This window comes from Gavialis gangeticus, unplaced genomic scaffold (assembly GCF_001723915.1).
Source record: "Gavialis gangeticus isolate Ggan-Ray unplaced genomic scaffold, GavGan_comp1, whole genome shotgun sequence".
Taxonomy (NCBI): Eukaryota; Metazoa; Chordata; order Crocodylia; family Gavialidae; genus Gavialis; species Gavialis gangeticus.
This window is the reverse complement of record NW_017729029.1, coordinates 64,059,169-64,074,301: the sequence shown is the minus strand read 5'-3', so window position 1 is coordinate 64,074,301 and position 15,133 is coordinate 64,059,169. Positions and strand designations below refer to the sequence as shown.

Here is a 15,133-nt window from a genome sequence, read left to right as displayed (position 1 = left end):
ACTGCAGAGCACTGAGCTAAGCAGGGTTTTGGCCAGACCCCAGCAGGGTTCTCTGATTGGCCCAGGAAGGAATTGATAACAGCGTTTATCACCCCATTAAGAAAATAACAGAGGGACATTACCAGCTACCTGTTGATTCTGCCTGTTAATTCTACCTGTTGATTCAGCACAGACCATAGCCAGCATGTGGTCTGCTAGCTAATACACAGACACCTCTTGGCAAGGCAGAGGGGAAGTCCTGATTAGCAGGGAGTGGTGAAGGACAGTGGGGTGAGCAGCCTACAGTTCCCGGTGGAGCTTCAGCCAGGGAGTAGAGGGGAGAGGCTATGGAGCAGAGAACCACACCCAGCCCAGAGAGCATGCCATGATGCTGGGGGAGTCTAATTTATCTTGAACCAGCAAGGGGTCTGGGACAGGCGTTGCACAAACCAGTTTGACCCAAATTAGTTAAGTCTGATATTATATTCAACTAGGTTTATTCTAAGTATTGACTCAATACACAGCCTTTGCTCTATGTGGCCTTTGCTCACAACCTTTATTTTGGTTGGCTGAACAAGTAGAGGCAGCACAATCTAGTCCTAAAAATAAAATGTGTTAACTTTAGTTATTCTGTTCCTTGTCTCTCCTTCAGTTTGTAGCAAGGGCAGGCAAAATATGGCCTTCAGGCTGGGTCCATCCCACCAGGCAATTTCATCTGGTCCACAGGCACCCACTAACTAATTGTACCCTGCCCAGCCTGCATACCTTGCTCCTACCCTTGTGAGTGGAAGGGCCTGGCCCAGCCAGCACACAGCTTCCAGGAGGGTCAGCTGCTGCCACTGCTGCAGCTGCTGGGGACCTACCTGGCTTCCCCAGCACCCTGCTGGCTCTGGGCACCAGGTAGGGAAGCAGAGGGGGGAGCTACAGCCAGGCAGGAGCACAGAGAATGGGGTTGGGGCTGGCAGCAGCATGAAGCCCATGTCCAGGGGAGCAGCAGGAATGCAGAGCTGGGGTGGGCAGGGTATGGGTGTGAATGAGGGTGGGGGAAGGTGTGGGTACCACCCTTACACTCCTCCCTGTGGTGCACAGTCCCCGCCACCAGCGGCAGTAGCAAGCAGCAGGGACTTGGGGTGCCCATGGCCCATGCAGGCACTGCTGCTTGGTGGCGCGCAGCTCCAGCTAACACTACAAATGGCAGAAAAGAACTCAGACAGGTCAGCCTGCCTCTACTGTATGCAGCTCTGTGCAGTGCACATGCAGGTCCTGGCATTCACACACCGCCAGGGGAAGCCCTGTGTGCTGGAGCCAGGTGCCCTGCTGCTTGCTGCTTCTGGGACTTTCACAGTAGGGAGCAGCAAAAAGTCAGCTCCAGTGTGCAGGGCTTCTCCCAGTGGCACATGAGTCCTGGGACTTGCACGTGTGCTGTGCGGAGCCCCGTGTGATAGAGGCAGGCCACTTGCAGTGCTGGCTAGAGTCATGCACCACCAGGCAGCAGTACCTGAGTAGGCTATGGGCACCCCGAGTGCCCTCTGCTTGCTGCTGCTGTTGTTCCTGCCAGTGGTGGGGGCTGTACATCATGGAGGGGAGTGTGTGGGGGGACCTCACATGCCCTAACTCTTCTCACCCCCCCACACAAACACCATACACCAACACCATGCCCCTGCAACTCCCCCATATATACACACACGTGCAACATACCCTATTGCTCCCCCACACAGACACACCCTCTCACAAACCTCTCCCCATACCGCACACTCCATGCACACTCACTCACCCCAACCCCCGCCACAATGTACAAGAGTAAGATTTTATTTTTGAGTTATTATGCAACAACCTCTATATACAGTATGCAGACACAAATCATGATGCAAATATTTGTTGTAATAAAATTAAAATATGTTACAGTAGGTATTTGACTGTTAGTATATGATTTGGTTTTTTTCTGATTCCAAGATGGCAACCCTCCCCTCCCAAAAGAAGTACTTCTGGGGGATGAGGGGAGGGACTTCCAGCAAAAGTCAGGGGTTAGGGACAGGACTTCTGGTCCTAGGATGGCAACCAAGGGGCGGGGCACCTGTGAAGGGGTGGGGCTACCCTTGGGGCCCTCAACAGGTCACCAAACTCATTAAATGGCAATCTAGCCAAAATAATTGCTCACCCCTGGTCTACAGTAATCAAATTTATCTTCCCCTTCAGAAAATGGGCACAGGAGCCCATCTGAGCTATGCTTGCATCATGGGGGAAAGGGAAACCCTCAGCTGCTGAAGTGCAGGTGCCTCTGACCAGACAAAAGGGGCCATATACAGCCTTAAACTCACAACTTTCCATCTCCCAGCTGCAATGTCCAGCCCCAGAGGCACCAAGCACACAGCCTGGACAGTCTTCTCTCTCAGATGTCTTCTGTGGTATGGAATCAGAGGTCTCAGCTACCTCCAAATTAAAAAAAAATGGTCTCATATCTGAGAGGGCTACTTATCAAGGGGATCTTGAACCCTAGCAGGCTAGCCAGGCTACAGTAACAGCCCCATTTACCTTTCCATGCTCCCCTACTGCTGGCCTGACAGCTTTGCAGGGAAAGGTGCTAGGCCTCAGACATTGCTATATGCCCTGGTCATATTTTGGCTGACCCATCCTCATAAACACTCCCATAATAATGTAAGAACCTAAGAATTGGCAATGACTGGATTAGAGCAACGGTCCATCTTGCCCAGTATCCTATATCCCACAGTGGCAGGAGAGTGAATGCTGAAAAGGAGAGTGAACTGGGTATGACTAAGGTTTTTTTTTTCTATTGTTCCTCTCTCACTTTCTTTCTCCAGCATTTAAGGTCTAGGAAATTCTAATTCAGATGTTGGTTCCTAACTCCCATGCTCAATAGCTACTGATGCTTCTTTCCTCCCAGAATTCGTGAAGTCCTTCTTTGAATCTGGCTAAACTGTCAGCTTCTACAACTTCTGGTAGCAGTGAGTTCCACACTTGTATTACAAGGTGTGTGAAAAAGAACTTCCTTTTGTTAGTTTTAAACTTACTACTGACTAGTTTCATTTGGTGACCTCTAATTCTTGTATTGTGAGAGATACTAAATAATAAATCCCTATTTACTGTCTCTTTGCTACATAGGATTTTGTAAATGCTTATCATGTGCCCCTCAAGTATTTCTTTTCTAAACTGGTTAGGCCTAGACTCTCCTCATATGGAAGCCCTTCCATACCACAATTCACCTGAATTGCAGTTCTCTGTACCTCCCAGTACCTGGAATGAAGCATGGGCTAGAATTAAGGACTAGGCACACCAGGTCAGGTACACTGCACTCAACCATGAACTCATCATACCCTTCATTCTCCCAACCACAACACTCATCCCCCAGGGCTATCATGTACACAGTCTGGGCAACACTTTCTCTCCTGCAGATGTGAAGTGAGGGGTCACAGCAGCCCAAAAATTAAAAAACACCCAAAAAGAATTGTCCACACCTGAGAGAGTTTATAAATGTGTTTAATATAAGATGACATAAAAAAACTACCCATTATTTAAAAGTAAAAGTAGGGTCAATAGGAAGAAATAATAAAACCTGAAGGAAAACCTCTGTAGATATGCAAAGATACATCTATCAATTTGGGTTCACTTAAAACTGTCTTGCAATGTATATTCAGCTTTATTCCACTGCTTTCCTGGATTTGTATCTGTTTGGGAATCCATAGATTTAGACAAAATTTAAAATTGATGACATACATTCAATAACAAGCTAATTATTATGTGGAGAAGTGCCTTAGTACTTATCATCCCATGGATTTTCTCATGTTTCTCTGTTCCTACTCCTTATATTAGATAACTGTTTTTCTGTCATTGACTGGTCCAGTCCAGACAGGATGAAGGCACTTCTGTCATGTTATCTGACTATCAAATCAAATCTCTTTTCATTGCCTAAAATAACAAGATACATATTCTGTCATCTGGATGAACATGTTTCGTGTTGCCATCTACTCTTTAATTTTTTTAAAGTTAATCAACAAAATTAATCTTTTATGATCAGTATGTACATTATTACATTTAAAATACATTCCTAATATCTACATTACAATTTTCATGTTAAACAGGAATTAAGATTGATTAGATACAAATTCATCAGTTTATGACCTGAGCCTTCATGCAGTGTAAAGAGCAAGATACCACGAAGATGAATGCCAGCAGTTGGCTGAAATGTCAATTTTAATTAAGACCTGTTTTCAAAAGCAAGTCAGTTTGAAGGTGGACTCTGCTATTGCTGTGCATGATGCATGGATTCTGCTTTCTTTTATGTAAGATATGAAAATAATGTTGTTGGCTGCAAAAGTGTACTGTGTTTGTTAAAACTGAAAATGAGTTTTTCATGCTTTTCACACAATAAACTATAGTATTTGGTAAAAAATAATGCTTACGCTGTAGATATTTTTAATGCAAAAACATTTTATGCAGTACACTCTTTGTAAAATTATTTAGAACACCCTGAACATCTGTACTGTTACAGGTTTAAACCAGTTTCTGATCACTTAAACCAGTTTATGTGTAATGTCTGTCCCTAACCAACCTGATTTAAACCTGTAACAGAACAGATGTTCAGTGCACATAAACCAGTTTGAAAATGTATAAGATTAAGATATTTCCTTAATACACAGAGCAAAGACTTGGCATTGGTTGGCCACATATGAAATGGGAAATGGGATCTATATTTTAGGCTATGCGAACATATGTCCATTTTCTCTGGAACAAGAAGGTAGTGAAAAGGTGTCTGAGTCCTAATTTCTTCCTGAGGCAATTCAGTTAAACACTGCTGTTTACTCAGCAATGAGCATAAAGGATTATGGCCTTTATTCCTAATAGTGTATTTAGAGAGCAAAATGCATGAGAATCTGTAGTAATCTGAGGCCACCCACAATGTTCTAGAAACAGAATCTTCCCTAAAATACTTTATTTCTGAGGAAAATACTTATTGTCAAGGCTGTTAAGATGAGTAAGAAAGGTGCTTGATTGTCTTAGTTATTAGTTTTGATAGATGTTCAGTGTTTCAGACAACAGCAAGAAATGCTAGGTCAGTTTATTATCTGGTCTGTAAGATTAGCTCACTTAATTCAGTCAAACTTTGCTGATTCATACCACTGAGGGAACTAGTTTACTATATGCAACCAGCCTGAACATTAGAGCTAGGGACAGACATTTAAAAAGCCTGAGCCTGAATTGATTCAATATTTGCAGGTTAGTTTAACCTGGCTAGGCTGAATCAGCTTGTAACCAGACAGACATTCTCTCTGGATTGAGGAAATTCAGGCTAGAAGTTGGGGGCTGCTAGAGCAGCCCTCCTTTTCCTTGCAAAGAGCTAAGCTGAGGGGAGTGAGGCCAGGCCCTGGAAGGATGCTTAGATTAAGGAGGTCTGCCTGCACCATCCTAGGCTTTTCCCTGCTGGGTGCACAAGGGGTGAGAGTGTTGCCAGCCCCCTGCTAGCATTCTGAGGCAAGGTGTGGGGAGGGTGCAGTGCATGCATCTGTTGATGATACGGACCTTTTCATTCTTCCTCCCTGCTTCTTAATACTGTCTGCAGCAAAGTGACAGGCAAGCAAGCCAGCAGGGGGATGATAACAGTGCTTATCACCCCATCAGTAAAAATAGACTCTCTCCATTAGTTCAAACTCTTCTTAAACAGCTTACCAGCTGACCTGTTGATTAGCTCCAAAAAGCCCTAAGCGGTCATTGCTCTGTCTGCCTGTCCCAGTGAAATTGTAGAGACACACATACACACAGACTCCACTTGGCATTAGTTAGCATACCACATGCCTAGGGTCAATGGGGCTGGGGGCTGTGCTGTGGGAGATGGGAGGGAGGGAGGGAGGGGCAATTCCTACTTGAGTGGGGGGTAGGGCAGGGGGAAGCCAGGCAGATCCTGCTGTGCCTGCAGTCTCTGCCAGAGCTCCTGCCAGGGAGCAGAGGAGAGAGGCCAGCTCTGCTGTGGAGCAGAGAGCCCCTCTCAGCCCAGAGAGCATGCTGGACTGCTGAGGGAGTCTGGTTTATCTTAAACCAGCAAGAGGTCTGGGATAGACATTACATAAACCTGTTTGACCCAAATCAGTTAAGTCTGATACTACATTCAACCGGGTTTATCTCAAACTGGTTTCAGCCATTTTCAAACTGGTTTATGTGCACTGAACTTCTGTTCTCTTACAGGTTTAAACCAGTTTCTGATCACTTAAATCGGTTTATGTGTAATGTCAGTCCCTAGCCAGGAAGGGTCTGAAAGTGCTTTGCTTCTCTTATCTGATCTCCTACTGATATAACATAGAATTTGTGGGTAAGGCAGGGATTAATAACCAAGCAAGGGTGAGTTTTGAAATTCTACCCACACAAATGCCTCTGACCTAGATGGCTATGAAGATGCATAAATGCCCATGCATGGGAAAGATGCATAGAAGATTCTGAGTTCCTTAGTTAAGTCCCTAAATCCTTACTTAAGCACCTTTAATAGGCTTCCTTTTTCACAGGTTAAGAGTACATACACACTTTATTAATTTTTAATCAAAAGTCCCAGCACCTCTGAATTCAGATTATTTAGGTTTCTAATAGGAGCTATGTTGGTGTATGAAATTATGATTATATGTGTACAGCAAAGGAGCAGTGGTAGACATCTTGCACAGGAAGTACCAGACTAGATTAGTGAATTGAAACACATGAGAGTTTCCTTGTCCTCCCATCTCCCATCTCCCTGAATAGAGAAAACAATTGATAGTACATAATTTAATTCTGTTTTAAACCAGGAAATATGTTCCATTCACTAAGTAAATTCAGACCACAGTATGGCTCAGGAATTTATTAACTGCAATCTCTGCAGCCTGCCTGCACAGGCCTCATTTCATTATTGCTCCATCATCCTGTTCATTGCTGCTCTCACAACTGCAATGGCTCAGATGATAGTAACTGCATGCAATGCTTTGTCAGGAGCAAAAAACACTGAGATATGAAAGGTGCCAGAATTTTGTTTTATTGGAAAACTGGGGTTTCACTTAATGAAATATATTTACAGAGTATACCTGCTTTCCCCAATGCCACCCCCTCACCAAGCCAAACAACATTTTGAAAAATATAACCATGCACCTCTGACTTTATAATACTTCATAAAAACATTGTAATTGCATTTGCTACTCGTTTCTGTGGCCTGGATTAGTCACTGTGGGCATCTTTAAATGTGCTCCAAGATTGGGAGGGTGTTGTAATTAAAGCATCTCTCAGGAGCTCTAATTAAAATGCCCACAGCATCTTGTGTATGCAGCATCTCACACTTCAAAATGGTGGTAGGGGTACTTTAAGTAAAGCTTGTTCAATGAGCTTTAGTTAAAGTTTGCGAACCACCATTTTGAAGAGTGGGGATGCTTCATACATGTGATGATGAGGCTACTGGAGGGCTCTCTGATTAGCCCAGGAGGGAACTGATAACAGTGCTTATCACCCCATTAAGAAAATAACAGAGGGATATTACCAGCTACCTGTTGATTCTGCCTGTCGATTCTACCTGTCGATTCAGCACAGACCATAGCCAGCATGTGGTCTGCTAGCTAATACACAGACACCTCTTGGCAAGGCAGAGGGGAAGTCCTGATTAGCAGGGAGTGGTGAAGGACAGTGGGGTGAGCAGCCTACAGTTCCCGGTGGAGCTTCAGCCAGGGAGTAGAGGAGAGAGGCTATGGAGCAGAGAACCACACCCAGCCCAGAGAGCATGCCACGATGCTGGGGGAGTCTAATTTATCTTGAACCAGCAAGGGGTCTGGGACAGGCGTTGCACAAACCAGTTTGACCCAAATTAGTTAAGTCTGATATTATATTCAACTAGGTTTATTCTAAGTATTGACTCAATACACAGCCTTTGCTCTATGTGGCCTTTGCTCACAACCTTTATTTTGGTTGGCTGAACAAGTAGAGGCAGCACAATCTAGTCCTAAAAATAAAATGTGCTAACTTTAGTTATTCTGTTCCTTGTCTCTCCTTCAGTTTGTAGCAAGGGCAGGCAAAATATGGCCTTCAGGCTGGGTCCATCCCACCAGGCAATTTCATCTGGTCCACAGGCACCCACTAACTAATTGTACCCTGTCCAGCTCGCATACCTTGCTCCCACCCTTGTGGGTGGAAGGTCCTGGTCCAGCCAGCACAGAGCTTCCAGGAGGGTTTGCTGCTGCCACTGCTGCAGCTACTGGGGACCTACCTGGCTTTCCCAGCACCCCACAGGCTCTGGGCACCAGGTAGGGAAGCAGAGGGGGGACCTGCAGCTGAGCAGGAGCACAGAGAATGGGGCTGGGGCTGACAGCAGCATGGAGCCCATGTCCAGGGCAGCTGCAGGACAAGGCTATGTTTTCTGCTTCAGGAATTTTTTGCATAAAGTTCAGCCCTTTCATACAACATCTGCTTCTCAGTCTTGTAGGCTTTTCCTAAATCTTGCTCCATTTTGAAAGTGAACATACAAACTGATCATATGTTGCCTCCTATCTAACATACAGCAAGGCTATCTGAACATATAGAACTTATAGGTGTCTATACACAAGGCAAGAGGCTACTCCAATGTGCTGTAATTACAGCTTGTTGGACGAGACTCAGTTAATCAAGTCTGCTGAAGTGTGGTAATTATCATGCTCCAGCCAGCCTCTGCATCTCATGTATCAGTTTCCCTGTGCGTCAAAATGGCAGTGGGGGCACTTTAAATAAAGCTTATTCAATGAGCCTTAGATAAAGTGCTCCTACCACACTTTTAAAGTGTGGGGCCTTGAGCCGCTCTAATTAAAGGCTCCCCCTCCCCCTCCCCCTGCAACACCTGGATCAAATGTAAAAATGTCCTATAGTACTAATCTTTAGTAAAGCTAATACAAATATCATGGGTGACTGGTGCCACTTTAGTGAAGGGGGGCATGTGCCCTCCCCCAGTAACCAGTCAGTGACTGGGGGGGTCCCCCTGCACGCAGCTGGTCTCACCGACTTGGGGGGGTTGTCCCACCAAGGCCAATATCATCGATCGGGGGGGGTGTCCCTGTGGCTAATAGAGGCGACTGGGAAGCAGCCACACCACTCCCGGAAGTGGCCGCTTCTGGAAGTGGCTGCACCACTTCATCTAGCGCTCCCACTCCCTGGCCAGTGCTCACGAGGGGGCACCAGCACTCCCACCTGCCCGCCCCCCGCACATTGCATAAGCAGGGAATGCAGCCTCTTAGGGGGTGCACCAGTGCTTTCAGGGGATGCACATTTACCCCCAGGCATCCCTTATGCATTGCCACTGACAAATATTATATTGGTATCTATAACTTTAGCATCAAATATGCTAAAGGAAGAAAAAGCACAATACTTGGTTCCTGGCAACAACCTTTTCACTATATTTTTAATTTGCATTGTAACAGTCCTAATGACAGAATGAAATGCTTATTTGCATAGTTCCTCCCAATAACCCTCAATAGATTGTAGAAAAAAATGCCACAGAAATCATGCCTCTGATACAGAATATTTGCATAATTTGAACAAAACCATGAATGAATGCCTTTCTGAACAAAACTGAATGATTATAAACAATCATTTGTGATTCATAACAACAATAAAAAAGCTTTCACATTCTAAATGATAAAGTAGAAGGCAGATAACATTTTTGTGTAAAACAAATTTTTATAGATAGTTGCCCTTTAAAGAAAAACAATGCTTCAGTGAGCTTTTACTGGCATGTCTTTTTATCTTAGTGTAAACAAGGATATTCCAAAAGGATAAATTCTCAGGAAAATAAGAAGCCATATGTTAATTTTTTTTAGCAATTCAGTAAAATATTAAGTGCTTAGCATTCATATTCCCTTTATCCTTCACCTACAAAAGTGAATTAAACTTATGATGATTCTGTGAGAACTTATTTAGGTACCACACTACCAGAAAACCAGTAAATTATAAAATAAAAATTTTTAGCATTTAAATAATTCTAAATAATGACAGCCCTTTGATTTCAGTTTTTGTTCTTGCCATTACGAAGGCCAACGCTTATCTTCTAGAAGAGTACATTGAAAAGTTTTTTTCTTATATTATCCAAAGCTTGCTTCAGGTATGAAAAAAATGGTTCCATTGGGATAAAATTTCCTGAATATGAATATTTGCTTAATTTACCTTCATTGTCACAATAAATAGTCCTTTTAAAAATGATAGAGGTGTAATCTTCTCCACAATGTATTTTATTAGACAATAGCACCATCTGCTGGTCTCTGCAATCACTTTAAACTTTAGAAAAAGCTGTGCAGAGTGAGCCAGCTAAAATGATAATGAATGCTACTATGAGTAAGAAATAGTTTTTCCATCCCTGTATGGCCAAAGAAAGAGAAAAGAAAAATACAATAAATATCCGTTAAAAACACAACAGCCCCTACCACCTCAAAGTAAAATTTAATAGAATGCACAGTAGATTGTAGAAGATTTGAATGAATGAGATTTCCAGATTGTCATGTTTTCAGAAGCAAGTTTTAAAATGCTCACAGAAGTTATTTCTGGACACACATTATTCAACTAATTTAAAAGACAAACCAGACTTCTCATCCTGTTGAACCTATGTCTGTTCAAACCCCACTAAAATGTACCTCAAGTAAAGTTTATGACATTACTGACAGCCTTTTCATTGAAGTCCCAGTAGGTCTGCATGGACCACCCACTCAACTGCTTTGAACAATTCACAGAATTAGTATAGGATATCATGAACCTACAATATTTGGAGGTCTTTGTGGAATGTCATGCAAGTTTTCTTCAGTTTGGTTGACTGATATGGCATGTGCTGTCTCTACAAATAGGTAGAGACATACATACATAATCATTATGTCTGTATGAATTGTGGTATTTGACATAAATGTAATTTTTGTTTCATACTTTGTTCAAGACTGTTTACTAGGGCAATAATTAACTTAAGCATTCCTCACTTATTCACACTTGAGGGAAGTAATTGTGAAGACTTAGCATCTGACATATGTATGTTTAATGACCAGTCAACTAGACTCTTTTGGATGTTGTCTAAGGCAGTGGTTCTCAAACTTTTTTGTACTAGGACCCACTTGTAAACATCAATGACCAATCCTGATGCAGTGCCCCTCACTCCTGACCTGCTGCCCCCTGCCCTAAGCCACCTACTGTGTGTGGGGCAGGGGGTGGGTATATGGGGCAAGGGGGGCATGCGTGGGTCATGGGGGGCCCCAAACAGCCCCTTGCAGGCTAGAACTCTTGTCAGCCTGCAAGGGAAAAGCCACTGTTTCCCACCTTTTTCTCATGTAAAAGAGAATTTTTAAAGTTTGTTCATGACCATTTCATATATTCTTGCGACCCATTTCTGGGTTCGAGAAATGACGGTCTAAGGCTCTTGAGCCAGGCCCTTTGAGATAATGATGCATTTACATTTTAAATGTAAATGCCCCCTGTAGTCCAGGGGACAGTAAATTATATGTGCAGTATGGGCTCCCTAAGGATCTGAAGCAGGGGTTGTCAACTGGGGGTACACATACCCCTGGGAGTACTTGAACCAGTCCTAGGGGGTGTGCGCGGGCAGGCGAGAAAAGAGTGCTGCCGGGGCAGGGAAGCTTGCACGTGGCCACACCCCAGCCCAGGGAGATTCCCTGCCCCAACCCTGCTCCTGGGAGGCAGCGGCACTCCATCCCCACCTGCTGACATGCTGTCCCCACCTCCCCGATTTGCATCTGACCATGCGCCTCCCCCCCCCCCATGCTTGGCATCTGACCACTGGGGGTACTTAGATTCAAAAAGGTTGAAAACCCCTGATCTAAAGGATAATGATTTTAATGACCAGATAAGAAATTGTCCTTAAACCTTTCCATGAGAGCAAGTGTTTGTTTTCAGTATTTTTTTTTTTCTGGGCACAGGATGTGGACTGAGTGAAGCAGGCTGAGAGGAGAGGCGCTACTTCACGGTCAGGGCGTGAAGTAGCTTCCAAGAGAAGTGGTGCTGGCTCCTACCCTGGGGGTCTTTAAGAGGAGGCTAGATGTACACCTTGCTGGGGTTGTTTGACCCCAGTACTCTTTCCTGCCATGGCAGGGGGTTGGACTAGATGATCTACTCAGGTCCCTTCCGACCTGAAGGTGGGAGGCAGGAGCTGCTTTCTAACCTTCTGGAGCTGCATACAAGCTTCATTCTTAAATACAGGGTAGGGTGAGGTTATTGCTCCTTTCTTTCATTCAAAAGGCACAGGAGGAACACCAGCCCACCAATGGTTTGCACTGACCTAGTAAAGGGACACTTGGATGGGCTGAATGTGTTTAAGATAGCAGTCCCGGATGATCTTTATCCAAGAGTGCTGAAGGAGTTGTCCAGTGTCATAGCAGAGCAACTGGCATGGCTGATTGAGTGCTCATGGTGCTCAGGTCAGGTCCCAGAGGACTGGAAGAGGGCCAACATGGTCTCTATTTTCAAGAAGGGGAGGAAGGAGGATCCGGGTAATTATATAGGCTGGTTAGTCTCACCTCTATCCTTGGGAAAACCTTTGAAAAAAATTGTCAAGAATCACATTTGTGGGAGCCCAGCAGGAAAAATAATGCTGAAGGGCAATCAGCAGGTAAATCCTAAACTTGTTTCTTTTTATGACCAGGTCACAAAATGGTTAGATGCAGGAGTTGGGGAAGATGTTATCTACTTGGATTTTAAGAAGGCCTTTGATACAGTATCTCATCCTATTCTCATAAACAAACTGAGTGGCTGTGACAGATGATTACAGTCAGGTGGGTGGCAAATTGGCTTAAGGGTTGCACCCAGAGAGTGGTGGTGGACAGGTCGGTATCAACCTGGAAAGATGTGGGCAGAGGGGTCTCTCAAGGCTTGGTCCTTGGATCTGTGCTATTCAATGTCTTCATCAGCGACTTGGATGAGGGTGTGGAGAGCATTCTGTCCAAATTTGTGGATGACACAAATTTATGGGGTAAAGTTAACAGGCTAATGTGAAGGGACTGAATCCAGGTGGACCAGGAAAGTTTTGAAAAGTGGGCAGAAAAGAATAGGATGTAGTACAAGAAAGGCAAGTGCAAAGCGCTGCATCTAGGGAGAAGGAATTACCAACACACCTATAGGCGAGGAGATGACCTTCTCAGCAGCACAGCACAGCACAGCACAGCACAGCACAGCACAGCACAGTCACAGTTGACTCCATGATGAATATGAGCTATCAATGTGATGAAGTAATCAGTAAAGCTAACCACACTCTATCATGCATTAGCAGGTGCATCACGAACAGGTCCAGGGAGGTGATACTTCCCCTGTATGTGGCACTGGTCAGGCCACAGTTGGACTAATGCATCCAGTTCTGGGTGCTACACTTCAAGAGGGATGTGGATAACCTTGAGAGGGTCCAGAGAAGGGCCACTCATGTGGTTAGGGGCTTGCAGGTAAGGCCCTACAAGGAGAGACTAAGGGACCTGGATCAGTTCAGCCTCCACAAGAGAAGGTTGAGAGGGGATCTTGTGGCGATTTACAAATTCATCGAGGGGGAGGGAGGTCAGCAAGAAATTGGAGATACTCTGTTTATCAGGGCACCCCTTGGAATAACCAGGAACAATGACCACAAACTGACAGAATGCAGATTCAGGTTGGACATCAGGAAGAACTTCTTTATGGTAAGAGTTGTCAGAATCTGGAATGGGCTTCCAAGGGAGGTGGTGCTCTCCCCTATCTTGGGGGTATTTAAGAGGAGACTGGACAAGCATCTGGATGGGGTCATATGACCCCAGCGCTCTTTCCTGCCCAGGGCAGGGGGTTGGACTGGATCTGTTGAGGTCCGTTCCAACCCTAACAACTATGAAAGTATTTGTTTGTTCTTATAACTCTGTCTGTATCTCAACATATGGTTACGGATGTCTTACTTTTGCTCTTGTTTTTATAATAACTCTTTTTGTTATATTTTAGATTTTACTATTGTCAAGGGCAAAACTGATTTCAGAGCATTTATCATACAGGCAGGCCTCTTCCCAGGAAGGAGGATCTATCATCTCTGAGCACGTAATTGGACATAGGAGTGATTCTTCTAGCTGGCAAAATCCCTTCTGCTAAATGCTGGTGAGACCTGGGTGAAGCAGCTAAAGCTGAGGTGCCACGAGTCAGGGAAGTGACCTTTGGAGCATTTCAGTCTGTTCTCAGTGGTCAAGCAGATGGCAGAAAAGGGTTGGGGCTGAAGGGCACCCCTGAAGATGTGAGAACACCCTAGGACTGTGTCTTAAAGGAACATCAGACCGCATGCAGGGTAAGGTTGTGTCACAGATAGCTTTTGTGAATTATTCCTATATTGCAAGTACTTCAACATATCTCCTGAAGATATCCAACTGACTTGCAGATAATTTTCAAATGGGGAAAGAGATGCTTGGGAGGGGAGAGGCGTTGGTTTTAAAGTCATTAGATAGAGTAGGAAATTGGGCTTGATGTCCTACATCCTGGTCCAGTGCTTTTACTACCAGTCTACTGCGTACATTCATATACAGAACGAGAACCTTAGATGCTTAGACCATTAAACTGGCAAAAACCAAGTTGTCTATAGTTGTTAGGGGCATATAAAGTTGGGGGGGAGCGGTTTAGCATCACTCTCTTGGAGCTGAGGCTATATCTACATTACACACGTGACAGAGTAAATTAGCCTGCACTGAATTCTGTACCTATAGAATGACAACTTCTCAAATATTTTTTCTTGGAAAATTTTCTCTTGTATGATTGGATTTCATCTATCCAGTGGTTGGACATGAAGATGAGGTCTTACAGATATTGTACTGTGCCATGTATCCTAAAATCTCAGGATTCACATGCAATTCTTTGAATCAGGTACAAGTGAAATAATTAGGATACTAGTAGACTTACCGTTATCTCTTTGAATACCAGGACTCCCCACATTGCAGCTACAAATCCAGGGCCCTAAAAGGCAAGGTTAGTTTTTATTCATATACAGCATTTTCTATAATAGATTCTTTCTCAATAGTCTTTCCAGGATAACCATGTAACATTTAAATATTACCTGAACTGCCTGGATATATTGGCTGGATATATTCTTTAGATAGCAAACCTTACCTAAAGCACGAATACAGGATGAGATTTCATGGTCAACTGACTACTCCCTAGCTTTCCAACATTTTTGCAGTCCCCATGTCCCCATGGT

The 15,133-nt window shown here is 44.3% G+C and overlaps 1 protein-coding gene across 2 annotated transcripts in view; it reads right to left on the bottom strand.

Annotated features, from left to right (window-relative positions):
• Positions 1-9,335: 9,335 nt before the first annotated feature.
• Positions 9,336-15,133, bottom strand: part of TMEM144 (transmembrane protein 144) — a 31,965-nt gene continuing 26,167 nt past the window's right edge. For both annotated transcript variants that reach the window (XM_019521702.1, XM_019521703.1), the window contains exons 11-12: positions 14,839-14,892; positions 9,336-10,312 (exon numbers count right to left, since the gene is read on the bottom strand). In XM_019521702.1, coding sequence (XP_019377247.1) covers positions 10,229-10,312; positions 14,839-14,892 — 138 coding nt within the window. In that variant the 3' untranslated portion in view covers positions 9,336-10,228. The remainder of the gene's footprint in view (positions 10,313-14,838; positions 14,893-15,133) is intronic.